This window comes from Larus michahellis, chromosome Z (genome assembly GCF_964199755.1).
Source record: "Larus michahellis chromosome Z, bLarMic1.1, whole genome shotgun sequence".
NCBI classification, from domain to species: Eukaryota; Metazoa; Chordata; class Aves; order Charadriiformes; family Laridae; genus Larus; species Larus michahellis.
In genome coordinates, this window is record NC_133930.1 from 13,586,984 (window position 1) to 13,602,277 (window position 15,294).

A 15,294-nucleotide genomic window follows, 5' to 3' on the forward strand; every position below is an offset into this window, starting at 1 on the left:
TTTAGCCTACCCTGACAAGAGCCACTTCTAAACCATGTCCCTAAGTGCCCCATCTACCCTTTTTTTAAACACCTCCAGGGATGGTGAATCCACCACCTCCCTGGGCAGCCTATTCCAATGTTTAATAACCCTTTCAGTGAAAAAATGTCTCCTAATATCTAATCTAAACCTCCCCTGACGTAACTTGAACCCGTTTCCCCTCGTCCTATCACTTGTCACCAGGGAGAAGAGGTCAGCCCCCATCTCTCTACAACCTCCTTTCAGGTAGTTGTAGAGGGTGATAAGGTCTCCCTTCAGCCTCCTCTTCTGCAGGCTAAACAACCCCAGCTCCCTCAGTCGTTCTTCATAAGGTTTGTCCTCCAGGCCCCTCACCAGCTTTGTAGCCCTTCTCTGGACACGCTCCAACACCTCAATGTCCCTCTTGTAGCGAGGGGCCCAAAACTGAACGCAGTACTCGAGGTGGGGCCTCACCAGTGCCGAGTACAGGGGGATGATCACTTCCCTAGTCCGGCTCACCACACTATTCCTGATACAGGCTAGGATGCTGTTGGCCTTCTTGGCCACCTGGGCACACTGCTGGCTCATATTCAGCCGGCTGTCAACCAACACTCCCAAGTCCTTTTCTGTCGAGCTGCTTTCAAGCCATTCTGCCCCAATCCTGTAGCGCTGCATGGGGTTGTTGTGACCCAAGTGCAGGACCCGGCACTTGGCCTTGTTGAACCTCATACCATTGGTCTCAGCCCATCGGTCCAGCCTGTCCAGATCCCTCTGCAGAGCCAACCTACCCTCAAGCAGATCAACACGCCCGCCCAGTGTCCAACCTGAACTTCCCCTGGCACAGCTCCATTCCATGCCCTCGTGTCCTGTCACAGGTCCCCAGAGAGAGGAGGTCAGCACCTCCCGCTCCGCTGCTTGCCATGAAGAAGGTGCAGGCTGCCGTGAGGGCACCCCTCAGCCGCCTCTGCTCCAAGCTGAACAAGCCCAGTGGCCTCAGCCGCTCCTCATGAGTCTTGCCCTCAAGGCCTTTCACCGTCTTGCTCGCCCTCCTCTGCACACACTTGAGTAGTTTGATAGCTTGATGTCCCTCTTACGTTGGGGCACCCAAAACCACACACACCACTCGAGGTGGGGCCACATCAGCCTGGGACAGTCACCCGGCCCGCTGTGCTCTGATGGATGCTCCCCAGGACACAGCTGGCCCTTTGGGCGACCGGGGCACCCTGTTGACTCGTAGTCTCATCGCCATCAAGCCAGACCCCCGCATCCCGCTGACCGTAGCGCTGCAGCCCAGCCGCCCTTCCCCGGCGGGGCCCGCCCCGCCCGCCGCCTGCTGGCCCCGCCCGGCGCGGGGCGGGGGCAGCCCGGGCGCCTCATGGCTGCGCCGCCGCCGCCGGCCCCGCCTCTCCCCGCTGCCTCAGCCGGGCCGCCGGCCGGCCGGCGCTTTCCCCCAGGCGGAGCCGCCGTCCCGCCGCCATGAAGTGTTACTACGAGGTGCTGGGGGTGAAGCGCGACGCCGCCGAGGAGGAGCTGAAGCGGGCCTACCGCCGGCTGGCGCTGCGCTGGCACCCGGGTACGGCCGCCGCGACGCCCGTCCTGCGCCGGCCCGGCCCGGCCGCAGGCCTGAGGAGAGGGCCCGGCCTGCCTGCGCCCCGCCGGGCCCCGCCGGCCCCCGCGTGCCGGGGGAGAAGCCTCACAGGCGGCTGCGGCAGGTGCTCGGCCGGCGGTGGTGGCGCCGGGGAGCCTCGCGTCTGCGCCGGGGGCCTGCGGGGAGCCGGGGCAGGAGGCCGCGCCCGGGCAGCGTGTGGGTGCTGGCGGCCGTGGCTTCTGCCTGGGGTTTGTGGAGCGGTTGTGGCGGGCGCGTTGGGTCGTTCACAGCGTCGTTAAATTGTCTTACAGATAAAAACCTCGAGAACGCGGAGGAAGCAGCAGAGCAGTTCAAGTTAATCCAGGCGGCGTACGATGTGCTCAGTGACCCCCAGGAGCGAGCCTGGTGAGCAGCCTTCATCTGGTAGCGGTCTGGAAAAGACTGCTTTAGATTCTGTCTCATCCAGGAACTTTGAATTTGCTGCTGGCTGGGCCTCGCGGCTGGTCAGGGCGGGCCTCGGGGGCAGAAGCAGCCCCTTTGCTTCGGGCTTTGAAAGGGCTGAGAGCCATGCGACCTGCAGCCTCCTGGGGAAGTGGCAGCGGGCGCTGAGGAGGCCTCTGGGCACACGCCAGTGCTGGCCTCCTCTGGGGGCGTCCCGCACCACTGCTGGCCTCCTCTCCTCTGGGGACGCACCGGTGCTGGCGTCCATCTCTCCCTCGCAGCGCATGAGGCAGCTTGCAGGTTAGCTCCGGTATCCTGCAGTCACAGCCCTCCCTCCACCTGAGCTGGGAAGAGGGGGAGCACCGCACTGAGTGCATGCACGTGTTTAATGTGATATTGGTGACTGCGGGTGGTCAGCCTTAACGACATACATAGTGTCGTGTTTCTGTGACAGTACTAATTTGAAATGTGCACACGTATCTCTTTTTAAGAGTTTGCTACTTCACGTGTTCTGAGTGACTTGTTTTTCAAATGGGCTGCAGCCACAAACCACCTGTACTAAGTTTGTCCTTCTTGAAAGTACTGTTTCTCAGTTTTTTATACGTTAATGTGTGATTTTGGGGTTTTTGAGTGTGTGTAAGTGTTGGATGATTTAAATAGTGACCTACCCATTCTGAATTGCTGCTTATTGAAGCACCTTGCTAAATGTGTTTGCTACCTTCCTGTTAAGAAATTGCTGCTAAGGGAATATTTATTGAGCCTGTCTTTTTCCACTCTGAAGACTTTGGATATGAGACTCAAATTTCAGACACTGAGCTAAGCTATACATTGAGGTGATACATGTACTGTGTTAGCTTACTGGCACTGGGGAGTGTTCTGTGTCTCTACATCCTTGATATTGTGAATTTTTCCTAGGTATGATAATCACAGAGAGGCTCTGCAGAAAGGAGGGGTTGATGGAGACTATCAAGATGATAGTTTAGATCTGCTGCGCTACTTCACTGTTAGCTGTTACTCTGGATACGGAGATGATGAAAAGGTAATGCATTAATTTATCTTTAATGAATCAATTTAAATTTATTGAAAAGTGTTGAAAAGTTATGCATGGAATTGTTGAGCACAGGTGGTAAAAATGCTTCCGCAAATCTTTCTAAGACAAAACTTAGTCTGGATGTTTACGCAAGCTTTAATTCCTGCTTATTGTACAACAACTACTTATGATTTTGTGATTTCCAACTATACCATACAACTACAGAGCGTGTGTATATTATTTATGTATGTTATATAGTGAAGTGTTCCAATGCTTTGCAAACCATCTGTTTATTCAGAAATATCTTTAGCAAGCTAGAATGCTTCAGGCTAAAGAAAAGCAATATAATAGCAGTGCCTGGGGGAATTGTGCTTCCTATAATATAATTCGCTGTTAGATTTTAAGACATTTGTCATAACTTAAAAAGCTCCAGGTGATTAGGAAAACCTTTGCCAGAGAAAACCCTTATCTGTCTTTGGGTTACTATAGTAGGAGTGTGTTAGTAACATCTTCATTTAAAGAGATCGCTAGGATACTTAATAAGGAATTCTGTATTTGGAACTTCCTCAAAACTTGGTCCTGTGTAACCAGAAACATATCGGTATCCCCAGCATGCTGAAACTTTTTTGGGTTTAGATTTGAATATGAGAGCTTCATGTGTGAGAGAGACAGAGACCACATGAAAGAGATGGAAATAAAAGGAATGGGAGAGAATGGGAAATTTGTTAAACAAGAGTCTTGCTACCTAGAGCAATAGCTTACAAGGCGTTTACCCTGATTTTGAGTTGCTGTTGCAGAATTGTAATATTCTCTAAAATACACCACTGTAGTTGAGCATTTGTACATCAATTATTAAGTCACACAAAATGAATCAGAATTTCTTTTTAATTTCAGGGATTCTTTACAGTCTATCGACAAGTTTTTGAAAAGATTGCAAAAGAAGAAATGGAATATATGACCCAGGAAGGTACCGAAGAATTCCCTATGTTTGGGTATTCCCAAAGTGACTATGATACGGTAAGAGCAAGTGTAAATCTGAACTGAAAGTAACATAGTTAAGTCATTATTTTGTCCCATACTGGAATCAAAGGAAAGGCTTCTGCTGATGTCTGAGGTGAATAGAAAACCATGTGTCTTCTGTCTTTTCTTCTACTGTAGACCACTACTGTAAAGGAAGTGCTTGTGTTCTGATTCATAATATTTAGTTGAATTAAAATTGGTATTTCCTGTTGGACTATATTATTACCCAGGCTTTTAGTGTAAGTTGTCAGACAAACACTTCACAGGGCTAACCATCAATTATGCCAAGGAAACTTACATTTAGTGTCTTGCCTCATTTAAGAGGATTGCATAGCACTTGCCGCATAACACAGCCTGTGGGAAATGGGAGATGTGTGGTTGACCTGCAATGGGAGCTCCCACTATGAAAATCTTGTCCTTTACAATTATTCTGTGGTAAGATTTAATGTCCAAAATACTGCATCCTTTCGTTTGGGAAGCAAGAAAAGAAAATAGGTGGGGAACACTTGAATTCTTGTCCTCTGGTTTGCTAACTATTTGTTGTTCTATCAAACTTCTCTTTTTTTTTTTTTTTAAGGTAACCAATATTCCTGTGTTGAAATCAAATAGTAAAGTAATAGCACTTTCTCCATGAATAACTGCACAGTATCAGCGTACTCCAGTGCTGCTCCTAGTCTGTTACTTCTCCCTGTCATATTTAGTGGAATTGTCCTGTATGACTAATTATTTATGAAATTTAAATTGATACGTACCTTAAAAATGAGTAACTTCAATGGTACAAAACTTGGCTGGAGTTGGAAACAAAGTTAAAAATCAAACTAAGAGTGTCAGAATGGGTGTTTGAATGTCAGATAAAATTACAGGATGGTTTAACAAATAGAAGTTTTTTCCAGGGAGAGGATATTTACTGTCTCTGAAACAGCGAAAATCAGTCTACCAATGGAGTTATTTTAAAACATCTTTTGGAAACCACTTGTTTGGAGGCCACAGGATAGATGAGATTATAGACCCAAAATAGCTTTTATGTTGTCATTTAATAACTCCAAAAATGGCTGGAATTCTAACACCAGCATGCTTTGACATCTCCATCATCACACTGCTCTGGAAGCAGAATTCTCACTTTTTTTTAAAGGGATCCATGGGGATATTTTATGGGAAATAGCCTCAGTTAAATGGGAAAGTCATTATCCCTGTTATCTTATATCCAGACAAAGAGATTACACTGTCAGAAGATTCCAGCGTTGCCGTGCCCACTTACCTACTCAGTGGGAGTATTGTGGGGAAAGAGTTTTAGAAGGGAGCTACAAAAAGTCTACAGAGACTTCGGAATGTGTGATGTGAACGCTCTCTGGTTCAGTCTACTGAGTTAATTCAAAAGAAGCTTGAGAGGTGGCTCAATAAATGCCAGGCAGACAGGGAAGATATTCTTAAGTCACTTCACAAGACTTCATGGGAGGAGAAGACTTGTAGGTCAATTAGATGCAGAAACAAAAGTGATCAGCTCCAAGTATAAGTAGTAGGCAAAACAAAATCCACCGGGGAGTTCAGCAAGAGCTGCTGCACAGTCTTCTGGAGAATGTCAGAGATGTGCCTGTATTTCAGGTAGTGGCTGAGGAGGAGGAAAGCCTTAGCTCATACAGCTACCGAAGGGGAGGATGATCCCTATCATCAGTTGATGGCCATGCGTCCTTTTTGCACAGAAGATATCCCTTTCTGAAGCGGAAATCTGAGACAGAGAGTCTAGTCTCACTTAGGTTATTGGATTACATATGAATATTTATTGGTTATTACAGACCTGGGTTCTTGTGATAGCAGAGAAAAATTGTAGTGACTTACCTGCCAGAGGCCACAGCCACGAACCTTTGCATGTAGGTACGCCATTAGAAATTAGTGTTGAGGTGTTGATAGTTGTAGTCTACGTGAATGCCAGTGGCAGAAGGAGGAGGAGATACTTAAAGCAGAGATATTTAACTGTTAGGTTAAATACTTCTGTGAGGAATTCCAAAATATAAGCAGTAGTGCAAGTAGGAGTAAGTCGTAAAAAGGCAGCTTAATGGGGCAAGTAGTGTAAGAAAGGAGTTTAGGCATATCTTATTTCCTGAATGTACAAAATGCAGAAGTTTAAGAATTACTTGGAGAGGAACAGAGACTGGAAACAAAAAATTATTGTGCCATTTTATTAATCCAGCGTTTACTCGTGAATAGTAAAAGGAAGGAGGAAAAGGAAAGATCATTTACTGTTACTTTTAATGTGAGAGCTAGAGGGCATGATTTTAACCTGCAGTCTTATAATTTGCTACACAACAGGAGTTTTGTTAGCATCTACACATAGCCCCCGTTAAACTCTGCAGGTTACTGCTTGATGATACTGTATACACCAACAATTTACATGTGTTAATAAATACTGAACAAATTTATGAAAGAAAAATCCATCAAGGGTGGTTAATTTCTCTCTTGTTCTGTAAGCAGAGAAAATATACTGGGAAGAAATAGTATTATGTACATGTGTTTGTTTTATTGCTGTTTTTATGGTAATTGTTGTCTGCTTTTGGAAATGTATGGCTGACCTTTGGTGTAATTTGGTATGGCGGTTTTTAGGCAATAACAGGTGCACATGCCTGCTTGTGGACTGCATATCTGATTCTGATGGTGCTTTTCAGTTTGACAGGAAAAGTCCAGCAAAGCTAAGTAACTGGGCACTAGCATAAGCACAGTCCAATCCTGCAAGGGGACCTTTTCTTAAAAGTTGCAGTCTGGAATGGTTTAGAGAAGGTTGCTGATGCAGCATGGGTTGAAACTTTAAGGATGATATTAGAGGTTTCTCTAAACCTTCGTGTGATTTCTTTATACTCTGGGTAAAAACTGGCCTGTGCAGAAGATACAAAACTGCTATAAAAATGCTGAATTATTTGGTGTGGTTTTTGTCCCCCTTCTAAACAAGTGACTTTTTTAAATACTTTTTTCTTACAGGTAGTCCACCCTTTCTATGCGTATTGGCAGAGTTTCTGTACTCAGAAAAACTTTGCGTGGAAAGAAGAATACGACACAAGACAAGCGTCAAACCGCTGGGAGAAAAGAGCTATGGAAAAAGAGAACAAGAAAACGAGAGATAAAGCAAGGAAAGAGAGGAATGAACTGGTCCGTCAGCTAGTAGCCTTTATTCGTAAAAGGGATAAAAGAGTACAGGCTCATAGAAAGCTTGTAGAAGAACAAAATGCGGAAAAAACTAGGAAAGCAGAGGAATTTCGGAAGCAGCAGAAGCTCAAACAAGCCAAGTACGTAAATGTGGAACAAATCTTTTCCTTTAAACTTGGAAAAACTATCCATGGGGATACCATATAGAGTTAGACTCTAATAGTAACTCTACTCGCTCTCTTAAACATCCTTGAAAATTTCATATTTTAGTTTTGGCCTCAAGTCTGACCTTTTTAAAACTTGAGTCCCTTTGCGTTGTACCGACATGTAGAGATCTAAGATAACTAGGGAATAGTTATCTGTGTGCTGCAGGTAACTGGCTTAGTAGCATCCAGTGTGCTTTGAATTACCTGGGGAAGTAAGATTTAATAGTTATTGTTACTTTAAAGAAAAAAGAGTGTGTGTTGAGGAGAACAGCACTATGGCAAGCTGGACTTAGATCAGCTTCATCTGTCTTGGAAAGATACCTGCTAAAAAGAAAGTGGGGGAAAATTAATTTAGCTTTCCTTTTCCTTTTAACTCTTCGGAAAGGACCCTTTCGTTGGAATAAGTGCGTTTCTTTGATGCTTCATTTTTCCCAAAATTAAGTAGAAGGAAGAGGCGATCTCCGGAGTGTAAGCACAATTTATTCTTCCAACTAGAAGAGCTTTTTGCCTGAAAAAGGGAAGAGGTAGCTTAAATACTTCAAAAGACTCACTTGCAAAACAATTGCATATTTATTAAAATTACATAGCAATAGCTAAAATATATGTGAAATGCATTATGTAGAATTTATTTTTTTATACATACTTCCCCCCCCCCCCCCCCCCCCCGAAGGGAGGATGAAGCAGAGTTAGGCATTTAAGCAGAGTTAGGCATTTACTGACAAATGGCTTGATAAGTCTGAGTCCAGGAACCAGCTGTGGCAAAATTCTGCTGTTTGATAGCTTGGGCCACACTTAGATTTGGAAAACTGGGCTGGCACATTCCCATAGCGCAGAGTCAAGGAGTAACGTCCTTGTGGCTTTTGTGGTCCTGTATTGTTTGTGGGTTTGGATCTTGCAACAGGTAAAAGCAGCTGTACTGCTTTGAGGATTGAGCTGGCTTCCCTGCTGTTGCCTTGATATTGACCATGCTGCACAGCATTTCTTGCCTGAAATTCAGGCAGGATCCACCTACCTTAATACCTCTCTACTTGCAGCACAGATGTGCCCACTGACATCACAAATTAACTGCTCAAATTTCCAGGCCCTACAAACAATTGTTTACTCCATCATAATATGTTCAGGACTTCCCTCCTAAGATATCAGAGAAGAACAAGTTATCTTTTAAATAATACTGTTTCTGTAATTCCCATCTCATGGATGCAGTGTAAAAGTTACTGAATTATTCTACTTAAAGGCTTGCTGAGCAGTATAAAGAGCAGAGCTGGATAACTATGTCAGATCTGGAGAGAGAGTTGCAAGAGATGGAGGCACAATATGAAAAGGAATTTGGAGATGGATCAGATGATGAAGACGAGTTAGAGGAACAGGAGACAAAAGGCATCGAAGGTATGGGGTGTGGGGGAGTGATCTAGAGTGAGTTGTGGCAGCCTGAGTATGGCCTCACTGCACTTAAAGCCCCAGATTCACAGTTCTGACTGTGGTGCAGCTCCCTGCCTCCAGCTGAGGCGTGCCAGGATAGAGTCTCTCTCTCTCTGATGTTCTCCATTGAACATGAGAAGACATGGAGCTGCTGCTGTTAATTTACCCTAATGTATGATTTGGTGAGATGGTCTTAATCTGTCTGCATGTCAGTAATACTAAAGAAATTGAATGTCAGTGTGGTGACTATTTGCTGGGGCTTTAAGAGCAGCTTACTCAAAAATCGCTCATCTGACTTTGTCTCTCTGATCCCCACTGATCTCTTCAGACAAACTGAATGATGAGACTGAAGAAGCTGAATTTGTTGATGGTCTGTACTGCCCTGCTTGTGACAAATTGTTAAAAACTGAGAAAGCGTAAGTGCTTGTGGTTGGGGATTTGGGGGTGGGCGTGTTAGGTTTTTAACTTTTTTAAAAATGTGTTTTAAAGACTTCTTGACTTCACATAATGGTCAGTGCCATCTTTCCAGTAGAGACATTGTCAGGGCAGAATTTTTCCGTACTTAGTAGTGATGGGTAACAGGCCTGTTATTACTTTATATGCAAATATAACAACGTTTGCTCAGAGCTACCTGCAGTAACAATTTGCTGGTCTTCACAGCATGAAAAATCATGAAAAATCAAAGAAGCATCGAGAGATGGTGGCACTCCTACGACAGCAACTGGAACAAGAAGAAGGGAAGTTTCCTGTGTCTTTGGGTGATGTAAATGGAATACATACCAAAGAGGAGGAAGAAACAGAAGACATGCCCAAACAGAAGTACTTTAAATTGGTTTTAAATTTATTGTGACTAATGATTTAATAAGTCTTGGAGGCCCTGGGAGGGAGCTTCTGATGACTTATAGTTGTGATGGAACTCACAGAATTGTGCAATTTAAAATATTTCTTAGCATCATAGTTCCAGTAAAATGCACGCATTAGTATGACTGGATTCAAATGTTGTAGGATAATAGTCTCATATTTTCTCTGCTTCTTAAAGTTACACATTAAGGAAAAGTAGTGATTGTTATTTTTCAAACAGGGGAACTTTGACAGGGACAGTGTTTATTGATTTGGTACTTTTTTGGTGCTTTTTGTCAGTTGGATGCTAGCATACATAGAAAATGAGTGTGCTGAAAATCAGAATTGATGAAGTTGCACAACTTCATTTTTTGAATGGCCAAAGCATGATACCAGCTATCTCACTCTGAGCAGAATAAATGTTTTACTACATGCAATGAGTAGTTTAGGAGAACTGTTGTTTTCATTTCGGGCATGAGTAGTTTTCTGTTTGTGACTACCGTCACCGTAATATCATGTGAAGAGGATAAGCAAAAATATAACTTGACACCTTTTTAGAAATTGTACTCGCTTATGTTTTTTCTTGAAAAAAAGGTAATTTTAAATTCGTATCTTTACAGACTCTCGAAGAAGCAGAGGAAGAAACAGAAAACAATGATGGTATGTAGTCATATAATAATATTCAGGGAACTTTACAACCCAGTTTTATTATCTTCTAACTTAACTTTTTTTGTCCTGAAAAATAAGAGAGAATTTGGAATTCTACAGAGCTTGAAGATTATCTTCAGATATTTTTAATTCTTCTTTGACTGCAAAGTAATTTTTATTACACTTTATTATAATAATCTTTTATGATAATTATCTTATAGGCCTCATTTTGTTCTGTTTGTGCAGATCCTAATAAACATGGTGCTGGCTCTGAAAACACTACAGTCTGAAGTGTAAGGAAAACAGACGGAAACAGGCAGATAGGGAGAATACAAGGAGTTGATCAGAAAGGCCAGCAATGGCCTTAGTGCATTAGCAGCTCAATTGGCAGTCATTTTCTGCTGTGGTTGCTAGAGTCGGTATAATGTATTGTTTCTTAATCTCTAACTTGGGGGGAAAAAAAGCTAACGCATTATTGGCATCCTAGTGACACTGTAGTTGTTGGAACGAACACATCCGTTCCACCTTTCATGTGGATTGTAAACACAAGTAACGCCAATCTGTTGTACTCCAGGATCTGAGTCAGTGCATGATGTAACTGATCGGTGCTGACAGCAACAAGGTGACATTCAAGAACTGCAAGCTGTTTCAGGCTTGAGTGGCAGGAGCACCCTAGTGAGCAGACTGTTCTGTCTGCCTTCCTCAAGCTTGATCCTTTTCAAGTCTTACCTCTTCTCTGCTTACTACCTCAATCCTAGCCTTGTCCCAGTGAGTTGTCTGTACCAGGTCCTGCCTCTTCCATCCTTTGCCAAGGTGGTCTTCTGCCTTCCCCAAACCTAACCCCTCTAGTCTCCTATTGCGTGTTCACATTCTCTGCCCTCTCCCATACTGTCAGTATCTCTCATCCTCAAGAAAAGTATCCTGAGACCTTCAGGCAACTGAATTTTTCTTGCTTCTCTTTAGCTGGTACTGCATAGTCCAAGTCAGTATTCGCTTGACCTTCTTGTTTCTGTCCAGGCCATCAGGCTCCTGTTCAGTTCTTGCCTCCTCAGTTTGAAATCAGAAGGTCTTGTTCTCACTGTATAGGTTGCATATAGGTTGTATATAGGCACTGCGTCTCTTCCATTGGTTTGGTCACAAAGTCTTCTGCAGCCCAGACAGTAGGTGCCACTCTTGCGTAGCATGAGCTGGAATCTTGTGCAGAGAGATTCTTCTGGAAACATCACCTCTGTCCTCTACCAAACTTTACAGAGTGCAGGGGATCACTATGGGTTTTGTTTTGTTTTCCTGACAGTAGATAGATTAGCCAGTTTTTTTCAGGTACCTGAGACTCTGCAAAAGATACTAGAGGTGACAGAGTTGCATTACTGTAGTGTTAGGTCAAATTTATTATCCGGCTTTTGGGAGCTGAGCTGTTTTGCTTCAGACATGCTCAGGGGTTGATCTTTTGACGAACTGCATGTATCAAGTCTATGCTGTGTTCTGGTACGTGGAAAAGGCTGCCAGCATTTCTAATGTTAGGGAGGGAAAATACAGTGTGTCTGTCTGACTTCAGTCAGCTCTGTTATTTTGGCTTATGCATCCTAACGCAGGTGTCTGGCACAAAAAACTTTAGCCTAAATAATTAACATTTTGCAAAATTGTAAGTAAGGCACTGTTAACAATGTGAAATGGTAGCCAGAACAGAACAAGCCCTGTGTATAATTAAAAGCTACCTTCATTCTTCTCTTCCATAGTTCTAGAAGCTGTTTTATTGGTGTTTCTTGCCTTCATCACAGGTGGCCTCACCTTTCAAAACAGGAAAACTAAGGTTTTACCTGTTACAGGCTCACTGAAAACACACAGTAAAATTAAGAGGGTCCATGGCTTTCTGTTCTGCCCACCCACCCGTGTTTGAGGTAAATGAGGTATAAGACTATAAACATAATCACTAATGAACTTAAAGTAGTTAACTTGCATTTCTTCTGTTTGGACAGACTTATGAGGACTCTTTTGATAAAAGTGCTGATGAAGAAACAGTTGAGCAAAAGGAGGTGCCCTGCGTGGACAAGGATGCTGGATCGGCAGAGGAGTTGGTAAATGATGGCCCGAGATGTACTGCGTCAGAGGACACAAGCGCTACAGAAGATGTCAGCCAAGTGAACGAAGCGAAAACTGAAGCGAAAAGGTGCGCTGACCTGCAATATCGCAGTCGCTGTGTCATTCTGTGTCACGTTTGATTCTGTCAAACACGTCTAGATTTACTCACCGATGTGAACTGGGGGCTACTCCCACTAAATCAGAGTTAAATAAATGTGATACTAAACAAGGAGTGTTGGGATCTACTTTGGAAGTGGCGTTTGACTGCAGATCCCTGCCACATCACTTATCAGTAGCAGATCTGTCATGTAGCTGAATCTTAAGGTCAACAACTGATCATATAACATTGCTTTATTTTTTTGCTGGAAGCACTTGCATTGTGTTGTGTGAAGGCAGAACGGGGGAAGCCGCAGAGATACTGATGATTTGAAACCATCAGAAGCTCTTAAATGTTGAATGCTCCTGTGCACTGATCTTGGTTTCTCTTTGTTTACCAGCAGTACGAAGCCTAAAGGGAAAAAAGCCAAGGACGCAAAAAAGCCTGCTAAGGCATCTTCAGAGCAACCAACAACGGTATGTCAAATTACTTACACTATTTAAAAGCTGGTGGTCATGTTATTACAAAGAAGGTTGGTTGCTTGATCACCTCCGATCCACAAATTCTGTTTCAGTGTTTTTGCTTATTTTTTAATGATAAAGCTATTTCTATCCCTGTGATTTTATTAGAAGCTAGGAGACTGGAACATCAGCTCTTGTCCGTGCAGAGAAGAGCAGGACTAAATTTGACTTCTAATAGAGTTGGTAAAGCTCTGTACCCAAGGCAGTTCAAACCAACTGCCTGGAATTAAACAACTGAAGACAGAGCTGCTGACGTCAGGCAGGTGACAGGCAGCACCATTTGCATCTTTCCCAATATCGATGCTTCCCAGAAAGCTCAAAATCTTGCAATAACTAGAGCTAAGACACATGAAATTCACTAAATCTCAGAGCCCAAAGTCTTGTGTGTATAGTCAAGTCAGATCAAAAGTATTCTTTATCTGGAATTCTATTTGCAAGGCATCTTTTGTTGTTCTTGGTTCTGCTTAGTACTCTTTGAAATTTCAAGAAGCTATACTTGTGATTTTTTAAAAACATAACTATTTAATTGTTAATCAGTAATGGAATATCTGCGATAGAAACAAACAGCTTATTCACACTTCATTGTCTAAGAGAAGCTGCATGCAAGAAATTGGTGTATTACGTTTATTGCATATGTGAAGCATTTTGGTTTTTCCCTCCTTGTAGAATGAAGTTCCCATCCACTGTGTAACCTGCAACTCTGCATTTCCATCCCGAAATAAACTGTTTGAGCACCTAAAAGCCACAGGACATGCAAAAGCAACACAAGCGCCAGCTGTAAATGGAGCTGTGAACACCAGAAACAAAAAAGAGAAACGTAAAAACAGGTAGAACTTTGCTACAGTGACAGTCTTGAGAACCATACATGAAAACTCTGCTGAAACTGAAAGGTGCACACTACCTGTGTTTGGGGATAAATGGGAGAATTTTGGGGAAAAAAAAAAGAAAGAAGATGCAACAAAAGGAGTAATACCTTGTGAAGGAATCTGTGCTTTCTTTTGGTTTTATGAGCATTTAATGACTGGCTTAGACCTACTGTCTCAGCAGCTTTCACAGTGGTGATGGGGAAATAGTAATTCAAAGCTACTCCACCTTGTAGTCCTGTAGGAACTTGCACAGCGAAAATAAGTTATTTTAACGCTTGCATTGCTGCTTTTCTGAGAGGGCTTAGCATAGGCTGAGTGTAGCCATTAGAGGGGCCTGTGCTGCTTTGATCATCTATCAAAGATCAAACATCACCGAGACATGGAAAAGCACTGGCTTTTCTTCTGCCATTTCCAAGGGTCTTTTTTTCTTTTGATTTCTCATGAAAAACAACATAGGAATTTGTATTGTACCTCTGTTTAAATGCATAATCTACCTGATCTTGAACAGCACTTTAAAACAAAAAGTTGGGATAACACTTGATTTTGCAGTGGAAGTGGATTTTACACAGGACTTGTCAATGCACTTGGAGAAGGCCGTGCCCAGTCAAGGCTGTGCTATGTTGTTTAGGAAACCCCTAGAGTATAAATTTCCAGAAGCACTCACTGATTTTGCGTTAACCAAGTTTCTCTAAAGTTTCAGCTCGTCTCAAATGCTAAAATTTGAATGACAGTGAAATGATAAATGTACAATTCTTGCTGACCATCCACACCACCATTTTTTTTGGTTGGAGGTAATTAACTAAAACATTAAAAAAAGTGATTATGTAAGAAAGAAACACGGCATCTTACTTCACCAGCCAGAGTTTGCATCTTTGCTAAATGACTAATGGGTGTGCTGCGCAATCCCAAAAACAGCAGGAGGAAAAGAAAAGCATGTTTTGGAGATGATGACGACTGGATTAGAGCCCCCTGATAAAAATAATTACTGTAATTAGAAACTTTTCAACTTCTGTGTGCAGATTTATTTTTTTTTCATGCTGTAATTACAGTGTATCCTTGTAGTAAGGGTAAACAGTTTTAACTCTGAAACCTCCAGTGATGTTCTGCTCAGGCAGAGATCGACTATGCTTATGTAAGTGAAATCTCACAGACTTAACCCTGCAGTGCTAGTTGTGACTGAAGTGGTTTGGTTTTTTTTTCTTATTTAAATAAAACCAAATACTTTATAATTTGTGTGTTTTACAAATGCATGTATGCGTTGGATATAAATGGCAAGGTTCTGGTAGCAGGGGTGGGTGCAGGAGCAGTGGTGACCGCTGCACAAGGCAGCCAGGGACTCGGCCATTGGGGAGCGGGTGCTGCTTCTGTGAAAACGCGTTTCAGAGCCCACAGTAAACACTGTGGTGG

The 15,294-nt window shown here is 43.2% G+C and overlaps 1 protein-coding gene across 2 annotated transcripts; it reads left to right on the forward strand.

The window, feature by feature from the left end:
• Positions 1-1,344: 1,344 nt before the first annotated feature.
• On the forward strand, positions 1,345-15,116 carry DNAJC21 (DnaJ heat shock protein family (Hsp40) member C21). 2 transcript variants are annotated; one of them, XM_074569828.1, is made up of 12 exons: positions 1,345-1,570; positions 1,897-1,990; positions 2,942-3,065; positions 3,951-4,073; positions 7,047-7,351; positions 8,652-8,803; positions 9,165-9,252; positions 9,497-9,655; positions 10,297-10,336; positions 12,301-12,491; positions 12,901-12,976; positions 13,688-15,116. In XM_074569828.1, exons 1-12 carry the CDS (start codon positions 1,474-1,476, stop codon positions 13,850-13,852), a joined length of 1,614 nt encoding a protein of 537 aa, XP_074425929.1. In that variant the 5' UTR covers positions 1,345-1,473; the 3' UTR covers positions 13,853-15,116. The 2 variants fall into 2 exon arrangements, with proteins under 2 accessions (XP_074425929.1, XP_074425931.1); XM_074569830.1 differs by having other exon boundaries at positions 12,904-12,976.
• Positions 15,117-15,294: the final 178 nt, after the last annotated feature.